General features: G+C 37.1%; 1 protein-coding gene across 1 annotated transcript; it reads left to right on the top strand.

Moving 5' to 3' along the window:
* Positions 1–5,693: 5,693 nt before the first annotated feature.
* Positions 5,694–18,862, top strand: LOC128492266 (proto-oncogene Mas-like). Its single transcript, XM_053464761.1, has 4 exons — positions 5,694–5,806; positions 7,358–7,514; positions 17,009–17,105; positions 17,791–18,862. The coding sequence occupies exon 4, from the start codon at positions 17,858–17,860 to the stop codon at positions 18,821–18,823; it is 966 nt and encodes a 321-aa protein (XP_053320736.1). The 5' UTR covers positions 5,694–5,806; positions 7,358–7,514; positions 17,009–17,105; positions 17,791–17,857; the 3' UTR covers positions 18,824–18,862.
* The last annotated feature ends 197 nt before the right edge of the window (positions 18,863–19,059 follow it).

The raw sequence follows: 19,059 nt of genomic DNA, 5'->3' as shown, positions 1-19,059 counted from the left end.
GTTTATAGGAGGGAGGATTGAGGATTGAGATGTTTTCTGTTTAATGTGTATTCTTGTATGGCAACCACCCAATCATTTTGCTCATTGTACCTGTCTCAGTCAGGGAAGTAACAACAAATACTGGGCCTTCCTGCAAGACTTATGATGGGACCCCAAGCTCCTCCTATACACACTGTAACATACTTAAGTGCACACACAAACATACTTACACACATACTAAAACACAATGACATGCCAACATACACACATGCATACAAACACACAGTAACATACACACACAGTAACATACACACAAAGTAACATATGTACACTCACAGTAACATTCTTACACACACTTACATAGTTACACACAGTAACATACGTAAACCTCTGCTAAACCTCTTGCCCTTATTTCTATCTACTCTTCCTCTCCCTCCCTATTATCTACCCTATCCCCCCCTTTGCACTTACCTTTCAGCAGTCCTGCGGTGAGTCTCCCTGCGAGTCACGGGGCACGCTGCTTTACTGCTGAGCGCCAGAAATTACGTCATTTTCCGGCGCTCAGCATTACAAGCCGGCACCGATACCGAGCTAGAGGGCTCGCAGAGGAGAGAAAGGGGCGCCGAGCGGGTAAGCGAAAACCACTCGGTTCCCCTCTCTCTCTTCCTCTTAAAAAAAAAAAGGCCCACTCTGCTCCATGGTAGGGCCGGCCCTGCACACAATTGACAAGTGTTTCAATAATGGCATTACATAAGTTATGGTGGGTAAGGTGATGGAAAACCCTTCCACTTAAAATTAAGGGGGTAGTAGAAGTATTATTAAGCACTATAGACATCAGACAAGCCAGAATGCTGTTTTTTCCCTCAGAAATCTCATTATTGTTGACCTTATTTGCATGCGCCTACCCAGAATCCCTTGTGGTTATGGCAGTACCATGAGATTTCAACTTATAACTTTTTGCTTCTTTCTAGAAGAACATCTTCAGTCTTGGCCTCAAAAAATGTTTGGCGCTTTCTAACACAACTTTCATACTCACTATCAGGCAGGATAGTCTTAGCTGGTTTTTTTCTCCATGCCTTGAAACTTTGACCATATTAGACAAGTGACTCAAGTATGTTGGTTGCAGTGCCCAAGTGCAGCTTACTTGATTGCAAATAGACACTTGTTTTGTTGAACTGATTTCAAATTCTGCTCATGAAGATGCACATGAAGATATTTTCCTTTTTTTAGAAAGCGATTGCACTTGTTGCATAATTTTCATCTGGATCATTTCCCATATTTTGGAGACATTCAATAATGTTGCAGTAGTTCAGTTGCAAAGCCTTAACAGCATTTGCATGGCTAGACCAGCGAGTGTCTCTTAGCTACTTCAAGGAAAGTACCGTATTTGCTCGATTATAAGACGACCCTGATTATAAGACGACCCCCCAAATCTGAATATTAATTTAGGAAAAAAAGAAAAAGCCTGAATATAAGACGACCCTATAGGAAAAAAGTTTTACCAGTAAATGTTAATTCATCTAAACATTTTTTTTTAATAAAAGCTATGATTGAGAAAAATATTTTGGTTTTATTTCCTTCTATTTTCCAACCTGCCCCCCAGTTATGCACATCTGCCCCAGAAATGCCTTATACCCCCTATATGCCACTGTGCCCCATGATATGCCTTTTAACCCTCTAAATGCCACTGTGCCCCATGATATGCCTTTTAACCCTATATGCCACTGTGCCCCATTATATGCCTTTTGACCCCCTACGTGCCACTCTGCCCCCAGAAATGCCTTATACCCCTATATGCCACTATGGCATTTAGAGGGTTAAAAGGCATATTATGGGGAAGAGTGGCATATAGGGAGGTTTAAGGCATTCGGGAGGCAGAGTGGCGTATAGAGGGTTAAAAAGGCATTTCTGGAGGCAGAGTGGAATTAAGGGTGTTAAAAGGCATTTCACAGAGCACTCTGCCTCCAGAAATGCCTTATGCCCCCCATTTAACACTCCCCCGCACCCCCCCAAACTTACCGGTGCTTTTCAGGCTTTTTCTTTTTTTCCTAAATTAATATTCAGATTTGGGGGGGTCGTCTTATAATCGGGGTCGTCTTATGGGAAGTTGTGGGAAAATTAAGTGAAGGGGGCAGATGAAAGAAATAAAAACAAAGAATGCAGTTTTTCGAAAAGATTTTATTATCTGATAACAATATCTTACCACCACATGTGACTGGCAAAGGTTGGGAGCGCTGCAGGGGTTGCCATTGAAGGGTGCCTAAACACCTAAGGTCGGGCCTGCTGAGAACACTATTAACCTTAACCAAACCATGATACCAGGTGTTCGTAAAATAAAATTCCCTACAACAGTTCTGGGTTAATCAATATTGGCAGGTAAGATATTCTTGATAGAAGGAGAATTTTACTAAACACACCATTTTGATGCATTTTACCAGAGAACTGGAGCATGATGGAGTTATTATTTTCTCCAAAAGGCTCCCCAGTGTGATCTCTGTCACCAATGACGCTCACCAACGTCGTGCTGGTTGCGCATATATTCATCCATGCATTCAGACAAGCCTAGCGCGACATGAAAGAAAGTGTGGTGGGCCCCCTACAGCAGTGGGCCCTGGGCAAATCCCCACTTTGTCCACTGCTTAAAACAACCCTGCGTGTGTGTGTGTGTGTAGTGGATAAGTACAATCCGGTCTGGAGGTGTGTAAATGTGAAAATTTTAGAACTAAAAACAAGCCACAGTTGCAGATGAATGCCTCTTGTTTCAAAATAGACATTTCAAAAAGTACTATATTTTCATGTGCGCAAACCTTTCCTGTTTCTTAATTCAACACACAAAAAACGCATTAGCCATATCAAATATCAGGAGATTTATGCAAACTTGCTGTTTGTTGTTGCTAAACATGCCAGCAGGTAACACAAGTATAAGGAATTCCTGTTTCATGGCTTTACCAAGATTTTCTGCCAGTGCAGTCCTCTGTGTTTCACCTTTTCCCATTTTTATTAATTCCAAAGTTGCAAACAAAATTAAAAGCTGCTTACAATGTAATTGCCTTAATAAGACAAGAGACCAACAAGACCAAAGGGGAGGAATGCATGTCAGAAAATAAGGACTGTGCCAAAGTATGTTTTTATTAACGATAAACAGAGGTATGTGAAACCTGAATGACATTGCAGAAATGTAACTTATCTTTTTAGAAAGAAGGAATTGTGAAATTGAAGAGGTATTGCTCAGAAAAGCAGGTCATGGGGATGATTCATATTTTGACAGTGTAATGTGAGCAGTCACCAGTCAATTAAAGGGCTGCGCAATTGGGTTATACCTAATAAGTGTGTTATGTTACTAAAAACAACCTATGATAAAAGATCATACTGTAATTATTACTGTATACTCTTGGAAGATACTAACATAGTGAAACTTGGCTTTCATTTGGGTTTATAATTACCATAACCAGAACATGACAGCTAAAATATTAATTTGAATTGTTATTATTAATTATGTCATCACACCTCCCAACATTTCAAAATGTGAAAGAGGGACACTTTTTTTAAAAAAAAATCGCTCTCGTGCAACTCACTAATACAAGCAATTGCACTTTACAGTGTCGCGCTTGCATCCCCTCTTTTCATTTTTGTCAGCACAGTCGTGCATATTAAAAAAAACAACACAAACCTGAAGAACTGTTATGGCTTCCTAAACATCTTGGTCCCAATGTAAAATTTACTCTGGAAACATCTAATATGGCATTGAAAACATGGGAGTGGACACCTAGTTTGTGTCCTGAATTATTTAAAATTCAAAAGGTCACCCCATTTTAAACACTCAGTTTATTAATTCCTAACATAGATTTATCCATTTGGTATGCAAAATGCGTAAAATGGGTTAATGATTTGTTTCATGGGAATACCTTTTTATCATTTGAACAATTACATCAGATTTGGGGCATACTATATAACCAATTTTATGTATATTTACAAATAAGCCATTGTTTATCAATTTGTTCGGATCTGTTACAAATAGGTAATACAAATACATTATTCCTTATGAATCTCTGTAAGCAGGTGCCTTATATAAGAAAGGCTATTTCGGTTTGTTATTTATTTTCTACAGAAGCAATTGCTTCAAGACAAGCTACCTTATATGCTCAAACGAGAGGTAGAACTAGGAATAAACTTTATTTTTTAAGAAATTAATTTAAAAAAATGTATAGATGGTATCTCACCCCAGAGAAATTACATCATATGTTCCTAAACATTTCTCATCTTGTTGGAGAGAATGTGGAGAAAGGGGTACATTCTGTGGTATTGCCACAAAATTCAACCTTTATGGAATAGAATTTTTTTCTTTTTGTCCAAACTACTTTAATTCAATATTCCTGTCTCATCTGAGATTGCTCTTTTAGGAGCAGTCCTACTCCAGATCTAAATCAAAATTACTGGAATATATACTGTTAGCTATCAAAAGTGCCATAGTTAGGAAATGGAAAAATAACATGGGTCCACAATTTTTATACATATATTATTAGATATAAAAAAAAAACATGGAATACATGTCTCAGTGGCTTTATATGATCAGGCCTTGGCTCCCATATCCAATATAGCCATTGGAAAAACTCTTACTTAATATGGTACTTCAAAACAGGTTATTCTTTCTTTTTGTAGAATAGTAAGTAAAAAGGAGGGGAGGAGGAAGGAAACAGGGATGTATATTCATATGTAGGTATCTGTGTATGTATATTATGTATGTTTATGTAAGGATATATATTTGTATGTGAAATTGGGTATATGGGCCCATGGAGACACATGTATTCTTGTTTCTTCTTGTATTGAATATTTCTGCATATATCATATACTATGTGTAGTTATGTTTGGATATCTAATTATAAATGTATGTCTTTGCTACTGTAACAATGCTATGTATTATAGTTTTGTTTTTTCCCTTTCATTTTCATGTACTTAACAAGTAATATCAATAATTGGTTCACAATAAGGTAAAACAAGGTTAGTGGTTTTTGTTTTTGTTTTCTAAGTCAGGAGTATTTTCTCTTCATATTGTATTCAGTTAATATATTCTTATTTTAATATTCATTAATCTATTATTTTCATATCCTGGAGCCAATTCAATAATTGGAGACCATTTCTGAATTGAATATCAGTTGTAATACATTTATTTTGTATTTTATTCAACTCAAAAGTTTATTGTAAGTTACTATAGTCTATGAAATCAAAACTTCAATAAAATTATTGGGGAGGGGGATAATAACCAACACATTTAATTGGATTTCCACAAGGCTCAGCCAGACATACTACTTCCATGATGCTCAGCAGTTAACAGTAGCAGTTAACAGTAGAGAAAGCTGCAGATGTTAGCTGTGAACTACAATTTCCAAAAACAAGGCACACACCAAGTTTGTCTGCTTTCTTCACTATTTTTTATGAATTTCACAGAAACATCAACCAAACCAGAACACATGAAATCATTGTCAAAGTAAGTTTTCATTGGAAAACAAAGCTACTTTTTGTTCATTCTACGATCTCTGAATTAAGCATTATAAAAGACTACAACATTAAAAAATAATGGGCTTGGTTCCATGAATTGTCTATCTCCCTGTACAGTCTGTTGGTGGTTCCTGACCCACCTAAGGCCCATCAGGCAACAAGCTGCACATTTTTGGTTCACCTTTTCAGCTTGAAACTAATTTGCGCACTTATGATTTGGGGGTCTCTCATGGATGTATAATGCAAACATGCCACATATATATAGTATCTTTATGTTCAGGAGTTGTATTGTTAAAACAGAAGAAAAACTTGCAATTCTGTTCTACTTAATGTAAGATACTATAAACTTGTTTATTTTGACACTTTATACAAGTTTGTCAATGGAAATTATCACCTCATAGGACCAATGAAGTATCTGGTAGGCCCTGGGACTTTGATCACTCCTACAGGAATGTTTTCTTTTTTAGTTAAACCAATTTTGAAAGGTACTGAGGTACTGGGATTTGTCAGTATTTGCCCATAATCAGATTACCTGTGCTGTCTAGTTTATGAAAATACTGTATTTGTAATGTTTTTCTTTTTTAATATAGGTATTTAATTTTATTGCATTTCAGGTGAGGACATGTAAATTGTCATTTAACGTGTTCTTTACTGCAACCTGTGAAATATAATCTGGCATGCACTTGCAAACAACTCATAATAGTATCTAAATTGTATTGCAAAGGTTAGCATGCAAGTGTGTGCTTTTGTTATCAAGTTTGGTTTTAGCTCACTTTTTGATGAATATACCCATTCGGTGCAGTCAGTTTTATTGAGAAGTAATATTTTTCTTGCAGAAAACCAAAATTTAATACAATGACAAAACAAAATTATAAAAAAAAAAATATGTTTTAAAGCTTCAACCTTTTTATTGCTGGTATTTATTGACTTGGATAGGGCATTAAAACGTTTATATAATCCGTGTTAAACTACAGTTAAAGTTTTAGCTTTCTGTAGTTAAATGTTTTGTCATTAGACTTGCTTAGACTTATCCGAAGATTTCTAGAGGGTTTTCTTCAAGAATGTACATGTAAAATGTATTAACTTAAAGGGAAACTCCCATCAATTTTGAATATTACAATCATACTAAAAATAAAACATGTTTTTCAAAATATTGTGCTCTCATTTTTATTAACGTTCTAGTTTTTACATAACATCCTTATTTCGACAGCTGCATTTTAGTCAATTGCATGTGTTCAAGCTCTCCTAATCTACTTGTCAAACATCTTGATTCCTGATTTATTATCCGACTGCTTTGTGGTAAGGAAAAAAATGGCTCAGTCCTAGTCACCCGGACACTGACTGATGAACTGACTACAAAGAGAAAAATTTCATCAGTGGAGCATTGCTTCTTTAGCATTGCCATAAACAGTCAACTCACTAAAGTGAGCAATGAAAGTCACCCAAAATATTCCCAAAAGGAAGTTTATTGGAATAAAACCAGATCCTATTCAATGCTATTCTATTTTACAGTATAGCAAGCTTATTGGAATAAAACCAGACCTTATTCAAAGCTATTCCACTTTACTGTATACAGCACTGTAATAATCAAAGAAAATGTATATTTTTAATATGATCATAATAATATATCGTGGTGAAAATTATTAGATACATAAGATTTGTGCAAGCCTAGGCAAGACATGATACTAGACTATTCAGCCTGCATAATGCACAAAGGAAGGAGGAAATGTTTAATTCATGGTATGTCACTCCAGTCTGGGATTGTGTAATATCTGAATAGCACTTGTGATATTAATCTTGTTTTAGTTAAGAGTGGGTGTGATAATACTTTTCATCCAACCCCTCCTATACGCATTTGTAATCTAAAAACATTGATTCACAGAAGGATAGGCATTTGGGATTCACTTTTATGGATTGATTATGATACCAGCGACAGGATCTAAGTAGCATCTTCTCAAATATTATACAGCCCTGGTAGAAAACCAAAAGCAATAAACTGAAGACTTCATAAACTACAGGAACACCAGACAGGAAAACAGGTCAGTCCAGGACTGTGTTGTTTTCATTTAGTATCAGCCTTGGAGATATAATACTTTTAGGTTTAAGATAAATATTTATTACAAAAACATTATAATAATTATTAGTATATTCCTAATGTCTAGTATTTTATTTTGAAACAGCATTAAGAGTTGCTTCATACTTTTGTGTCCAGGTGACACTTTGAAAACGCTCCAATAGCCTATAAAATGATTGAATATTTTTCATTTGCTGCAGTACAGATGAGAATGCTATTAGCTGTGTCAAAAATATTAATGCACATACATACTGTATACATATTACCTGGCTGACATTGATAAAATACACAGTATGAAGTCTTTTACAGACTTTATAGACATAGCATGATTTGATGAACTGGCACATGGGTAAAAATAAACAGAGCACATGTTTTGCCTTCACGTATGACTACAATACACACATTGGCTGGGACCAGTTGGAAAAACATATTTTTATTTATTACACAAATAACAGGTGATATTATGGATTGTAAGCTTGCGAGCAGGGCTCTCCCCCCCTAATGTATCTATTTGTTGGCGCTATATAAATAAAAGATAATAATAATAATAAACATTACCTTAAAAATCATACGACAGAGACCTTCTCCACCCTAAGCAAAAATGAAAAGAAAATGCTTGTTCAGACAGTGTTTTTTCTTACGGAAAAAAAAGGATTCAAATATCGCAAGGTAGGCAATTGCTTGCATGAGATTGAGCCACATTACTCTTACTAGAGTCAGATATGTTAATGTGGACTAAAACATTAAGTATAAGTAGTTTCGGAATTGCCACTCAACTAGTTGCCTATTTTTTCCAGTGGTTCTAAGTAGCAATGGAATATTTCACAAACAATCATGGGATGATTCAATAAAAATAGTAATATAGTTTTAATAGGTAAATCTATTTCCTCGGTTTAATATACACGCAGCCCTTATGAGCAAGACATTTTCAGCACACTGCTTTTGCAGATTAAGGATTACGTTTATTCCCTTTTTCCAAATGCTAGTTGAAAGGAAATACCGTATATTATTACAGGCAGTAACATAATGTACACTCATATTATCTTATGAGTCACTGGACCAGATCTCTAGTTTCACCGAGATCAGTGAAACAGTCATTGCTTTGTCATACACAAAGCATCAACTGTTTTACAAAACAAAATGACATTTTAATAGAGCATTACAAGTACTACATGCTAAAAAAGTAAAGTATTCTGTTAGTTTAAAACATATTTTAAGTGGACAAAATATATAGAGGTTTCACTGACATTTTCAAATGGTTACCAAGCTGGCGCTTGTTTACTGTATATATTATACGCATATAGTATATGGCAGAGGTGGAGATAATATAGAAGCAGTGCTAAAGGGAGAAAGTCGATGAATGGTGTCTATTCATTAAGTCGTCTTAAAATAACCTGCGTTAAGATGACTTTATGGATAACTTGCGTATCTAGCAACAGTATGTTGAATGGTAAGGGACATTTAACAGTTTGCCCACACCCCTTAGCAAATCTTAAAATTGAGTGCCTACTATGTTCAGAAGAATTCTGTTGACCCAAGTGCCCAAACAAAACAGCATCTCAGTGGGACCAAGATAGGACAAAACTAAATTTAAAATTAATTTTATAAGTAAAAGTTATTCAAAGATGAGAATATGGACAGCAGCACAGAACTGTTGGACCATTTAGGCCATCTAGTCTGCCTGTTTTATCGGCTCTAAAGACTCTAACCTTAATTAGTCATTGGTCCTCATCTTAGATTCAGGATAGCAATATACTTATACCATCCATGTTTAAATTCCCTTACTGATTTAACCTCTACCACTTCTGGTGGGAGGCTGTTCCATTTATCTACCACCCTCCAAATGCAAACGTGCAGGTTTATAGTTACACAGTTACATAGTAAGGATAAAAAAAGAATCAGCTTGTCCAACATTGCCATGATTAAGAATCATGTTAATGCAAATTTTGCTCAAATTTTGTTCCCTAGACACATATCATGCAGTAACCATCTATTCTTTTTAAAATGTCATAGGGAGCAGAACAACAAAAGTTTTTAATTCTTAATATAAAAGTGTCATAATTATTGTCCATGGCTGAAAAATATATATATGAGCACTCACCCTTCCCTTAGATATGTAATGCAATCACTAGATCCTTGTTACATGAAGCAGCCACTTCAACAAAGGAGACAAAGAAAAATCCAGAGAAGGTAAAAGCCATCCACATACCTTATCAAAGGATACTACAAGACTGTTTGTTCAGCTAAAAATGAGCTTTATTCCGTAATAATTACCTGACAGCAATACAAAAGGGCACGCTAACACATTTTGTTCTCAGATGGTATTTCATCATGATTGGAGGACAGAACAAGTTAAGACGTGAACAAAATGTGAAAATTCAGCATTGAACCAATAATAACAATAAGTTGTTATTATTAATACTGTATTTTATTTATATAGTGATGTAAGATTTTTATAATTTTATTTCAGAATTCATTTTAACACACAAATAAGAAACCCACAGTATTAAACAATATTGGGTTTCCATATCATTGATAGCAGTATCATTTTTTTTTAAGAACTGAGAAATCTGAGGACAGATGCAGAACTTGGTACAAAAAAACTATATCAGTTATCAAGACAATAAAGGAATTTATTCAATTACTGGTTAGTTTGCAGAAGAGTAGCTGTTTTAAGTCATTGACTTCACTATGTCTATGAACGGCCATGCCCAGAAAGTTTTTCTAGCAAGATGGGCTAAGCTGGTTCTGCATAATACATGACTAAATCAGTGAATTTTTTTTGAAAGTCAGCTATGCAAGGTCAGCTTCCTGGGGTTGAACTTTTATAATGTACAGTAAAGACCAGGGGCATAACAATCATGGTCCTAGAGGTCGCCATTCTAGGGAGCTGGGCGACCCCTGCAACTACAGACCACTTCTGTGTAAACATATATTCACCAATAGTAAAACTTTACACATATTGAAAGCCAACATTAGGATGTAAAACTAAAGCATTACACAATGATATGTACGTGAGTTATAGATAGTACTATTGGCATTGGGCTGGCATTAATACAATCTCTAATTTAAATGACACCATCTTACAATAAAGGACCTATTGATTCAGAAATACTACATTGATTTGTTTAAAAAAAGATTTAAAATAAATAATTCTGTATAGATTATGTTCCAAAATATATATATAAATAAAAAAAAAATCCCTTTCCAATAACTTTTTGTTGGAGCTTATGGTGTATGATCGAGGAAAAGACCAAACTACCATATTTGCTCGAATATAAGGCAATTTTTATCAGAGCAAATGCTCTGAAAAATACCCCTCTCACACTTTTATTTCAAGTAAGTAACACACCAAAATAGGAGAAAAAAAATTCAATAACAATATTAATATATATATATACACTGCTCAAAATAATAAAGGGAACACTAAGATTACACATCCTAGATCTGAATGAATGAACAAATCGTATGACATACTTCCGTCTTTACATAGTTGAATGTGCTGACAACAAAATCACACAAAAATTCTCAATGGAAATCAAATTTATCAACCCATGGAGGTCTGGATATGGAGTCACACTCAAAATCAAAATGGAAAACCACTTCGAGTTACATTGTGTTGTTTAAGTGTTCCCTTTATTATTTTGAGCAGTTTATATGATTGTTAACAGAAATCACACTCCTATCATGCCCAGACATACCCAGATTCCAGCATGTACTAGCTGACTTGGCATAATAGGAGTGATTGCTCCAGCTCTGGCGTCCACACTGCCCACATAGAACCTGACCAGCACCCAGATTACACACATAGGATTTACCATCTTTGTCCCCAAACAGCCCAGCATGAGTCAACTTTGTCCCCAAACAGCCCATCCTGTGCCATCTTTCTCCCATAAACACCCTGCCTGTGTCATCTTGGTCCCCAAGGCTCAAACATCCTGCTTGTGCCATCTTTGCCTTTCCACAAATTAGTTATACATCTATCACACACACAAACAGTTTTATAGTCACTCACTAATTCACACTTTCACATCATTTATTCTCTCACTCATTCACACAAATTTATACAATCATTAATGCATTCTCACAAACTCATTATCTCCCTCATTCAGACAATTTATCCACACATTCATTCTCTCACTCATTCACACAATGCATCCACACATTCATTTATTCTCTCACTCATTCTCACTGTTTATTTATTCCAATATACTTACTACCCTCTTTCTCACTATCTACCTTTCCCCTTTTTCTACCCCCTTCTCACTATCTATCCCACTCTCCCTCGCTTCTCACTATCTACCCCCTCTCCCTTGCTTCTCACTATCTACCCCCTCTCCCTCCCTTCTCACTATCTACCCCCTCCCTTCTCACTATCTACCCCCTCCCTTCTCACTATCTACCCCCCTCCCTTCTCACCATCTACCCCCTCCCTTCTCACTATCCACCCCCTCCACCTCCCTTATCACTATCTATCCCATCTCACTATCTACCCTCTCTCCCTTCTCACTATCTACCCCCTCCCCCTTTAACTATCTACCCCACTCCTTCCCTTCACACTATCTACCCCCCTCCCTTCACACTATCTACCCCCTCTAACTATCTACCCCCTCTCCCTCCCTTCTCACTATCTACCCCCTCCCTCACTTCTCACTATCTACCCCCCTCTCCCTCATTTCTCACTATCTGCCCCCCTCTCCCTCGTTTCTCACTATCTACCCTCTTCCCCTTTGTAGTTAAACGTTTTGTACTTACCATCCAGAAGTCCTGCAGTGGGAGCACAACGCCTCCATCTTCCTGCTCTGCCGCTGCTTCCTGCTCTGCCGCTGCGCTGCGCTGCTTCACTGAACCATATGACGTCATATTCCAGCGCTCAGCATGACATGCCGGCGCCGCTACGGGGTTAGAGGCCTCGCAAAGGAGACAGAGGGACACCGAACGGTTGCTAGGCGCCCCTCTCTCTCCTCCGCGTAAAAAAAAGTGACGTGGCTGCCAGGGATCCGGACAATTCGGGACATGTGGTCACCCTAGCCCGTGGCGCCCCCCTGATGAGCGGCACCCAGGGCAGACCGCCGCCCCACGGTAGGTACGCTACTTAATAAAATACACTTTTCCTCAAGAATGCAAATCTATTTGCACTTCTGGTACACCTGCTTAGGTTAGGTGCTTACTTTAGGAAAGAAGAAAACATTATACTGTAAGTCTCTTTTCACTAAGTTCAGAAGAGAGGAGGTAATTTCTCCTTCTGTCCCAGTATATATTTACTTGTTAGTATTATTGCCATTTTTATATTGTCAATTTTTGTAATATTGCTACAGATTCTGCTGGTGCTCTAAAATTATACAGTGAACAAACAACAGAAAAAATGTACAACTGAAGAGACAGTTATGCTCAAAATGTCTTTTTCAGGGATAATCAGGGGTAATCTAAATTCTTCTCACTGTCTGTTTTTCATGATCAGTGTTCCATTTAATATAAAAAAAAACTCTATTTAACCCTATAATCATGATTAAAATATCAGCAACTAGCAAACTATCGTTTCTTTTGTACTTTTATATTGCTGTTTAGAAACTTGCAGTCAATGTGATAAGCCAATTCAAACAGACTCCACTCATAGGATAACTTTCGTACTGTAAATAGAAGCATGTTCCGACTTGAATAATTGTGAGCATGAATGTCTTTTGTTGACCCAAACCTGATGTTTACATTGAAGCTTAGTTTCTGCAACAACTTAACACTCAAAAGCAGGAAGAACATTGTCCAGATGGTATAGAAAAGAGTGTATTTTCTCAGCAAGCAGTGACCAAGTAGACTAAATGAAAATCGCTGTCCTTCCCATTTAGTATCCAAAGAAAGTTTTCCACCTACTTTTTGAGCCATGTCTTTGCTAAGACATTTAAGGTGAATTGGAGAATATTGACAGCTATGTTGTATGGCATTTAGAAAAATATTTTTACACATTTTAATATATTGACACATACTCTACTGTTTATCTTCACAGTTCCATTACTTTTATAGCTGTAGAATACATTATACAGGGGTCGCAGCGGTCATAACTTCATCAGGGCCGATTCCTCTAGGGAACCCGGGATGTAACCTGCAACCACTTGTTCCTGCCTTCTCGTACTGGTTCAAAATTGTTTAGGAAGGGTCCTTACCAAACTACTTTGAACCGGCACAGGGAGACAGGAATGTGTCCGAGGAGATCCAGATGAAGAAAGAAGAATATGGATTGAAGATTGAAGATAGAAGAGAGAAGACAAGGGAGAAGATAGAATATGAAGAAGAAGATGCGGAAGCTGAAGTGGTTGGCAGAAGCAGAAGTGGTCAGTAGAAGTGCTGCCTACTGATTATTGTATTTGCTCCACCAAGATTCCTTTCCCGTCTCCACTATTCTACAATTACCATGTTCACTATCTTCTTGTTCCTCTTCTCAATTTTTTATATTGCCAATAGAACTTGTATCTCTTTCCAGCAACCAGCACTTCCACTCTTTGTCTGTATTACGCCCTCATAACTTTCTTCTCCCTTTCTCTCATCCCAGGAACTTTTCACCTTCACTCACCCCCCCTCCAAGCAATCTCTTTGCTCACACAGGTCCTATTCCCACCTTCCGTCTTCTCTGTTCTACTTTTAGCAGCTGGGCATATCTCCCTGGACCTCTCTTGTTGGTCCCTTCCCTATGCTCTGCCACTCAACGTTGCAAAAAATCTCAATAATCTTATCCACATACCAAGCTACTACTCCTTCTCTCATTTTACCTTTGATCTCTGGAATGTACACCACCACTTCACCTCAAGTTTCCTGCACCTTCACTTTAACGAAAACCTGGCTTACCTCTAACACTGTCTCCCACTGCTCTATCCTATGGTGGCCTCCACCTTACTCACACTCCCAGACCTGATGACAAGAAGGCACTCTGCCCAGCTTTCACTTTTAAACCTATTTCATCTGCTCCATTACTCTCTTTTTCCTCACTTGAGGTCCATGCTTTCCGACTATTTCATCCCATCTCCTTATGCGTTTCTGTTATATACTGTCCCCTGGCCCTGCTAACATCTCTCTTCTCATGGCTTCCCCTATTCCTCTCCTCTGATATTCTCCTTCTGTCATCCTTGGGGACTTCAACATCCTAGTTGACACCCATTTGTGTCACATGGCTTCAAAAATTCTTTCTATTGTCTCATCTTTTGATCTAACACACCATATTAACACCCCTACTCATGATCATGGTCACACCCTGGACCTTATTTTTTCTAGCATGTGCTCTCTCACTAACTTATCTGATTCCCCTTTCCCCCTCTTGGACCACCATTTCTCAATCAATCCTATGTCACAAATTGTCAACCGATATAAGTCAACCCTCACATCTTCTCTTGAGGATGTATTCCCTGCTACTACTTGCTCCAACCCTGGCACACGATTGTAACCAGACACCCTCGAAGTTGTTCCTGCAGTGCTGAACGTAGTTGGCGGAAGTTCCAATTTATATCTGACCTCCTGTACTATAAATGCATGCTACGTTCCTGCTACTCTGTTCTCACCCTTGCCAAGGAAACCTACTTCACCTCTCTTATTTCCTCCCTGTCTCGTAACCTTCAATTCTCTTCTTCGGACTATAACTACCACTTCCACTAACTTTACTGCCTCTGACTTAGCCACATATTTCAATAATAAATGCAAAATATCTGCATAGTGGCCCCACTCGCCCTTACTCTGATTATATCTCCATTTCGGAAAAAGTCCTCCCTAGACCAAACTGATCTTTTCAACTTCCATCCTGTCTCTCTATTTCCTCTTGCCTCCAAGTTTGACTCCAACTCCTTGCTTACCCACTTCAATCTGGTTTCTTCTCTCATCATTCTACTGAGACCAGTCTCACTTAAGTTAATAATTACCTATGCACTGCTTAATCCAAGGGCCACTACTCTATGCTAATCCTATACAATCTTTCTGCTGCTTTCGACACTGTGGACCACCCCCTTCTCCTTCAAACTGTTCATGATCTTTGTCTCTAGGACACTGCTCTCTCCTGGTACACATCCTACCTTTCTGATCATATCTTCAGCATCTGTGTCTCCATTAACACTTCCACTTCCCCTCTCAGTCAAAGTAACCCAAGGCTTAGTTCTAGGACCCCTTCTGTTCTCCCTTTACGCTACTTCACTTGGCAAACTAATCTTATCCTTTGACTTTCAATACCACCTGTATGCTCATGCACCCAGATGTACCTCTTAGATTGTGTAACTAACTGCCTTGCCTCTCTCTCTCTCTCTACCTGGATGTCAGCAGGTTTCCCAAAACTCAATCTCTCCAAAACCGAACTCCTCATATTCCCTCCCTCCAATGCTAACATTCCTTCATCTGTTTCCTTTAAGATGGTGAAATCATCTCAACGTCCCCTCAGACTCACTGCCTTGGTGTCACCCTTGACTCTTTTGTTCACCCCCACAGTCAGTTTGTCTCAAAAAACTACAGTCTTCCTGGTTTATCCGTCTTTCCCCCTTCAGTACTTTAAGACCCACTTCTTTAAGGACTCCCACAACCTTACAAGTTAATGCCCTTCCTCTCATATATTTTATCCCACTTTTTCTTGTCTTTCTTCTGCAATACTTACACTAGTGTGACTGGTCCATCCTTTCCTCTTGTGTAATACACCAATTTCCTCTAGATTGTAGGCTGTTGTTTCTGTAAGTCAAATTGTGATGTTATGTACTACTGGTTATGTAATGTATATCCATTGTACAGCATTACAGAATAAGAAATACAGCCCTATATAAAACTTTAAAACTTTTAAATATAAAAGTAACAATAATAATCACCACAGCAAGCAATTTAATGATCCAGTAGATTGAATGAAACCCACTGTCCATCCCATTTGGTATTCAAAGAATCTTTATTACCTGCCTTTTGAGGCCATCCACTGTTGTTAAATTATGCTCTTGTGCCTATGTCTTTGGCATACGTAAATGGGCCACCTGGGAATAAAATATATATATATATATATATATATATATATATATATATATATATATATAATCCATGACATTTTTAAATTGTAGCCTTCTAGTATAGAGAATGCAATCATCCAACCACTTGGGGCCTCAGATGCATGAAAGCATGTAAACCATGCACAAATTTAGCAAAATCTACAGTAACAGCAGACCAAATCAGGTAATTAAATCACAAATAATATACCTAATACAATGTTTACAAGATGCTTTTGGTATTCGGGTAGTGCTTCATGTTAGATATTAGAGACCTTACAGAAGTACAAGGAAGGTTTTTTCTTCTTACTGTCACATCATTACAGAAAAATGCTTTTTCTATCATGTTCCATTGAATAATTTTGCAGGGGTTGTTTTTTGAAAGTGTTTGTGTACAGTGAAGCTATTGCAACAAGAAAAAAGAAAAGTACATTTGCAACATTTAGTTACATTGTTTGTTTTATTTTTGCAGTGAGGTGATTTTGTTGCCACTGGTTGTCATGATGCATTAGACTCATAAGAACATTATTTACACCCTGGTATCTCAAGAGAAAATTTGCATAAATTCAGTAAGTGATTGGTTTTATTCTATTTAATAGTATCATAGAAACTACAATTACTTATAGATAACTGCTCTAATAATCTTTAAAATTATATATATAATATTTTTAATTTCTGCTATCAGGTCCCCCGTATCATTTTACTCTGTGACAACAGTTTCCCCAACAGAATTTTTTTTTTTATTAAAAGCCAACGTTGTTTTCTGCTAGAGTAAGGTACTCCCCTTACTGGTGTTCCAGTAGGAAATAGAGAACATAATGCATGTCTGCTATGATTAATTAATCAACTGAACACCCATCTACGCTTACTACTACACACTGGTTGACTGTAAAAGGGAGTGCTGGGGAGCTTTAACTAACATTCTTAATAAGAGACCTATACTTAATTTTGCAATATGCTTACTGTGAAATACTCAAATTATCCACTAGAGGGCAGTCATTTGTTTCAGTAAACTGCTGTGGATACAATTTTGCATATGCAAGGTATGATGGTGAGAATAAAAAAAAGCTAAAAGTATTAATTATAGAAAAAATATATACATGTATACACATATTTCAGTGGGTAATACAAGAGATAGCATAGGTTTTACTGTACTGTCTGATATAATTCCCCCACCTGTTGTCCCTGCATTTAATTTTGACCTTAAAAGTAACAATACAACTGACCAGTTCTACCATTTTCCATTTTTTTCAGGATTTTAAAGTTCAGCAAATAAAATACCAAGACAGATTGATCTGACAAATTTGGTCATCTACTCACCATGTCTACTTTCGATAATACTACACAAAATATGACAACAGCCAGACCTAATTCTTCGAACACCGCTGTAACATATTCAATTGTTGCATGCTTTGCTGTGATACTGTGTATATTTGGGCTGCTAGGGAATGCAATTGTCTCCTGGATTCTTGTATTTAAGATAAAGAGAACCAAATACACAGTGTACATTCTTAATCTCGCCCTTGCTGACTTTCTCTATTTATTCTTTGTTGCCATTGTAATGCTTCTAATGGTCGATCAAATGCTAAATTTCAGAACGCAAACTAAGATGACACTTACAGCCTTAGAAATCATGTATGACTTTGGATACTTGTCCGGCATGTTTTTTCTGACAGCCATAAGTGTTGAGAGGTGCCTCTCTGTTCTCTTTCCAATATGGTATAAATGTCACAGGCCAAAGCGCTTGTCAACCATAACTTGTATAGGCATATGGCTCTTAGGTATCCTTTTATCGCTTATTGATAACTTAGTCTGTCCTTCAGCATCCTTCATGAAGGGTACACAAGAATGTACATCAGTACAGATTTTCACTTCCTTTTTGACATTTGCATTGGTTATTCCTTTGATGCTTATGTCTAGTTTCACATTAATCTACGTGATCAAAACCACATCAAAAAAATGCCGACCCCCAAAGATCTACATAGCTATCATAATTACAGTTCTGGTTTTCTTGATTTCTGTTGTACCTATCAGACTATTGTGGATTTTGCTTTATTTTAAGGTGTTAGCATCTAATGTATACTATGTGGCCTTATTCTTTTCCAGCACATACTGTACTGTGTTTAACAGCATGGCTAACCCTTTCATTTACTTCTTTGTGGGCAGACAAAGAAAAAGGAAGTTTTGGGGTTCCATCAATGAAGCTCTCAGTAGAGTGTTTAAGGATGACGATACTGAATGTTCTAATGGATCATATGGAAGTACCACTGTTACAAACTTGGGCTAGAGGGTAGCAAAGAGGCATAATGTTTCTGTATTTGGACTTATCTTAAATTATGCTAACTGTAAATATACATCACTTTATTACTTTGAATGGTAGACTTTGTAATAGGTCTTGATTACATGTACTGTTTATTTTCCTCTAGCAGTATGTATTTTACAAGTCATAACAAGGTTAAGATACAAATCCAAAACATGGATAGAACCTTTGGAAGCTGGAAAAAATTTCACCTCTCCAGGAAT

This window comes from Spea bombifrons, chromosome 4, assembly GCF_027358695.1.
Source record: "Spea bombifrons isolate aSpeBom1 chromosome 4, aSpeBom1.2.pri, whole genome shotgun sequence".
Lineage (NCBI taxonomy): Eukaryota > Metazoa > Chordata > Amphibia > Anura > Pelobatidae > Spea > Spea bombifrons.
The sequence above is the reverse complement of the archived record's forward strand: the minus strand, read 5'-3'. Positions and strand labels throughout refer to the sequence as shown.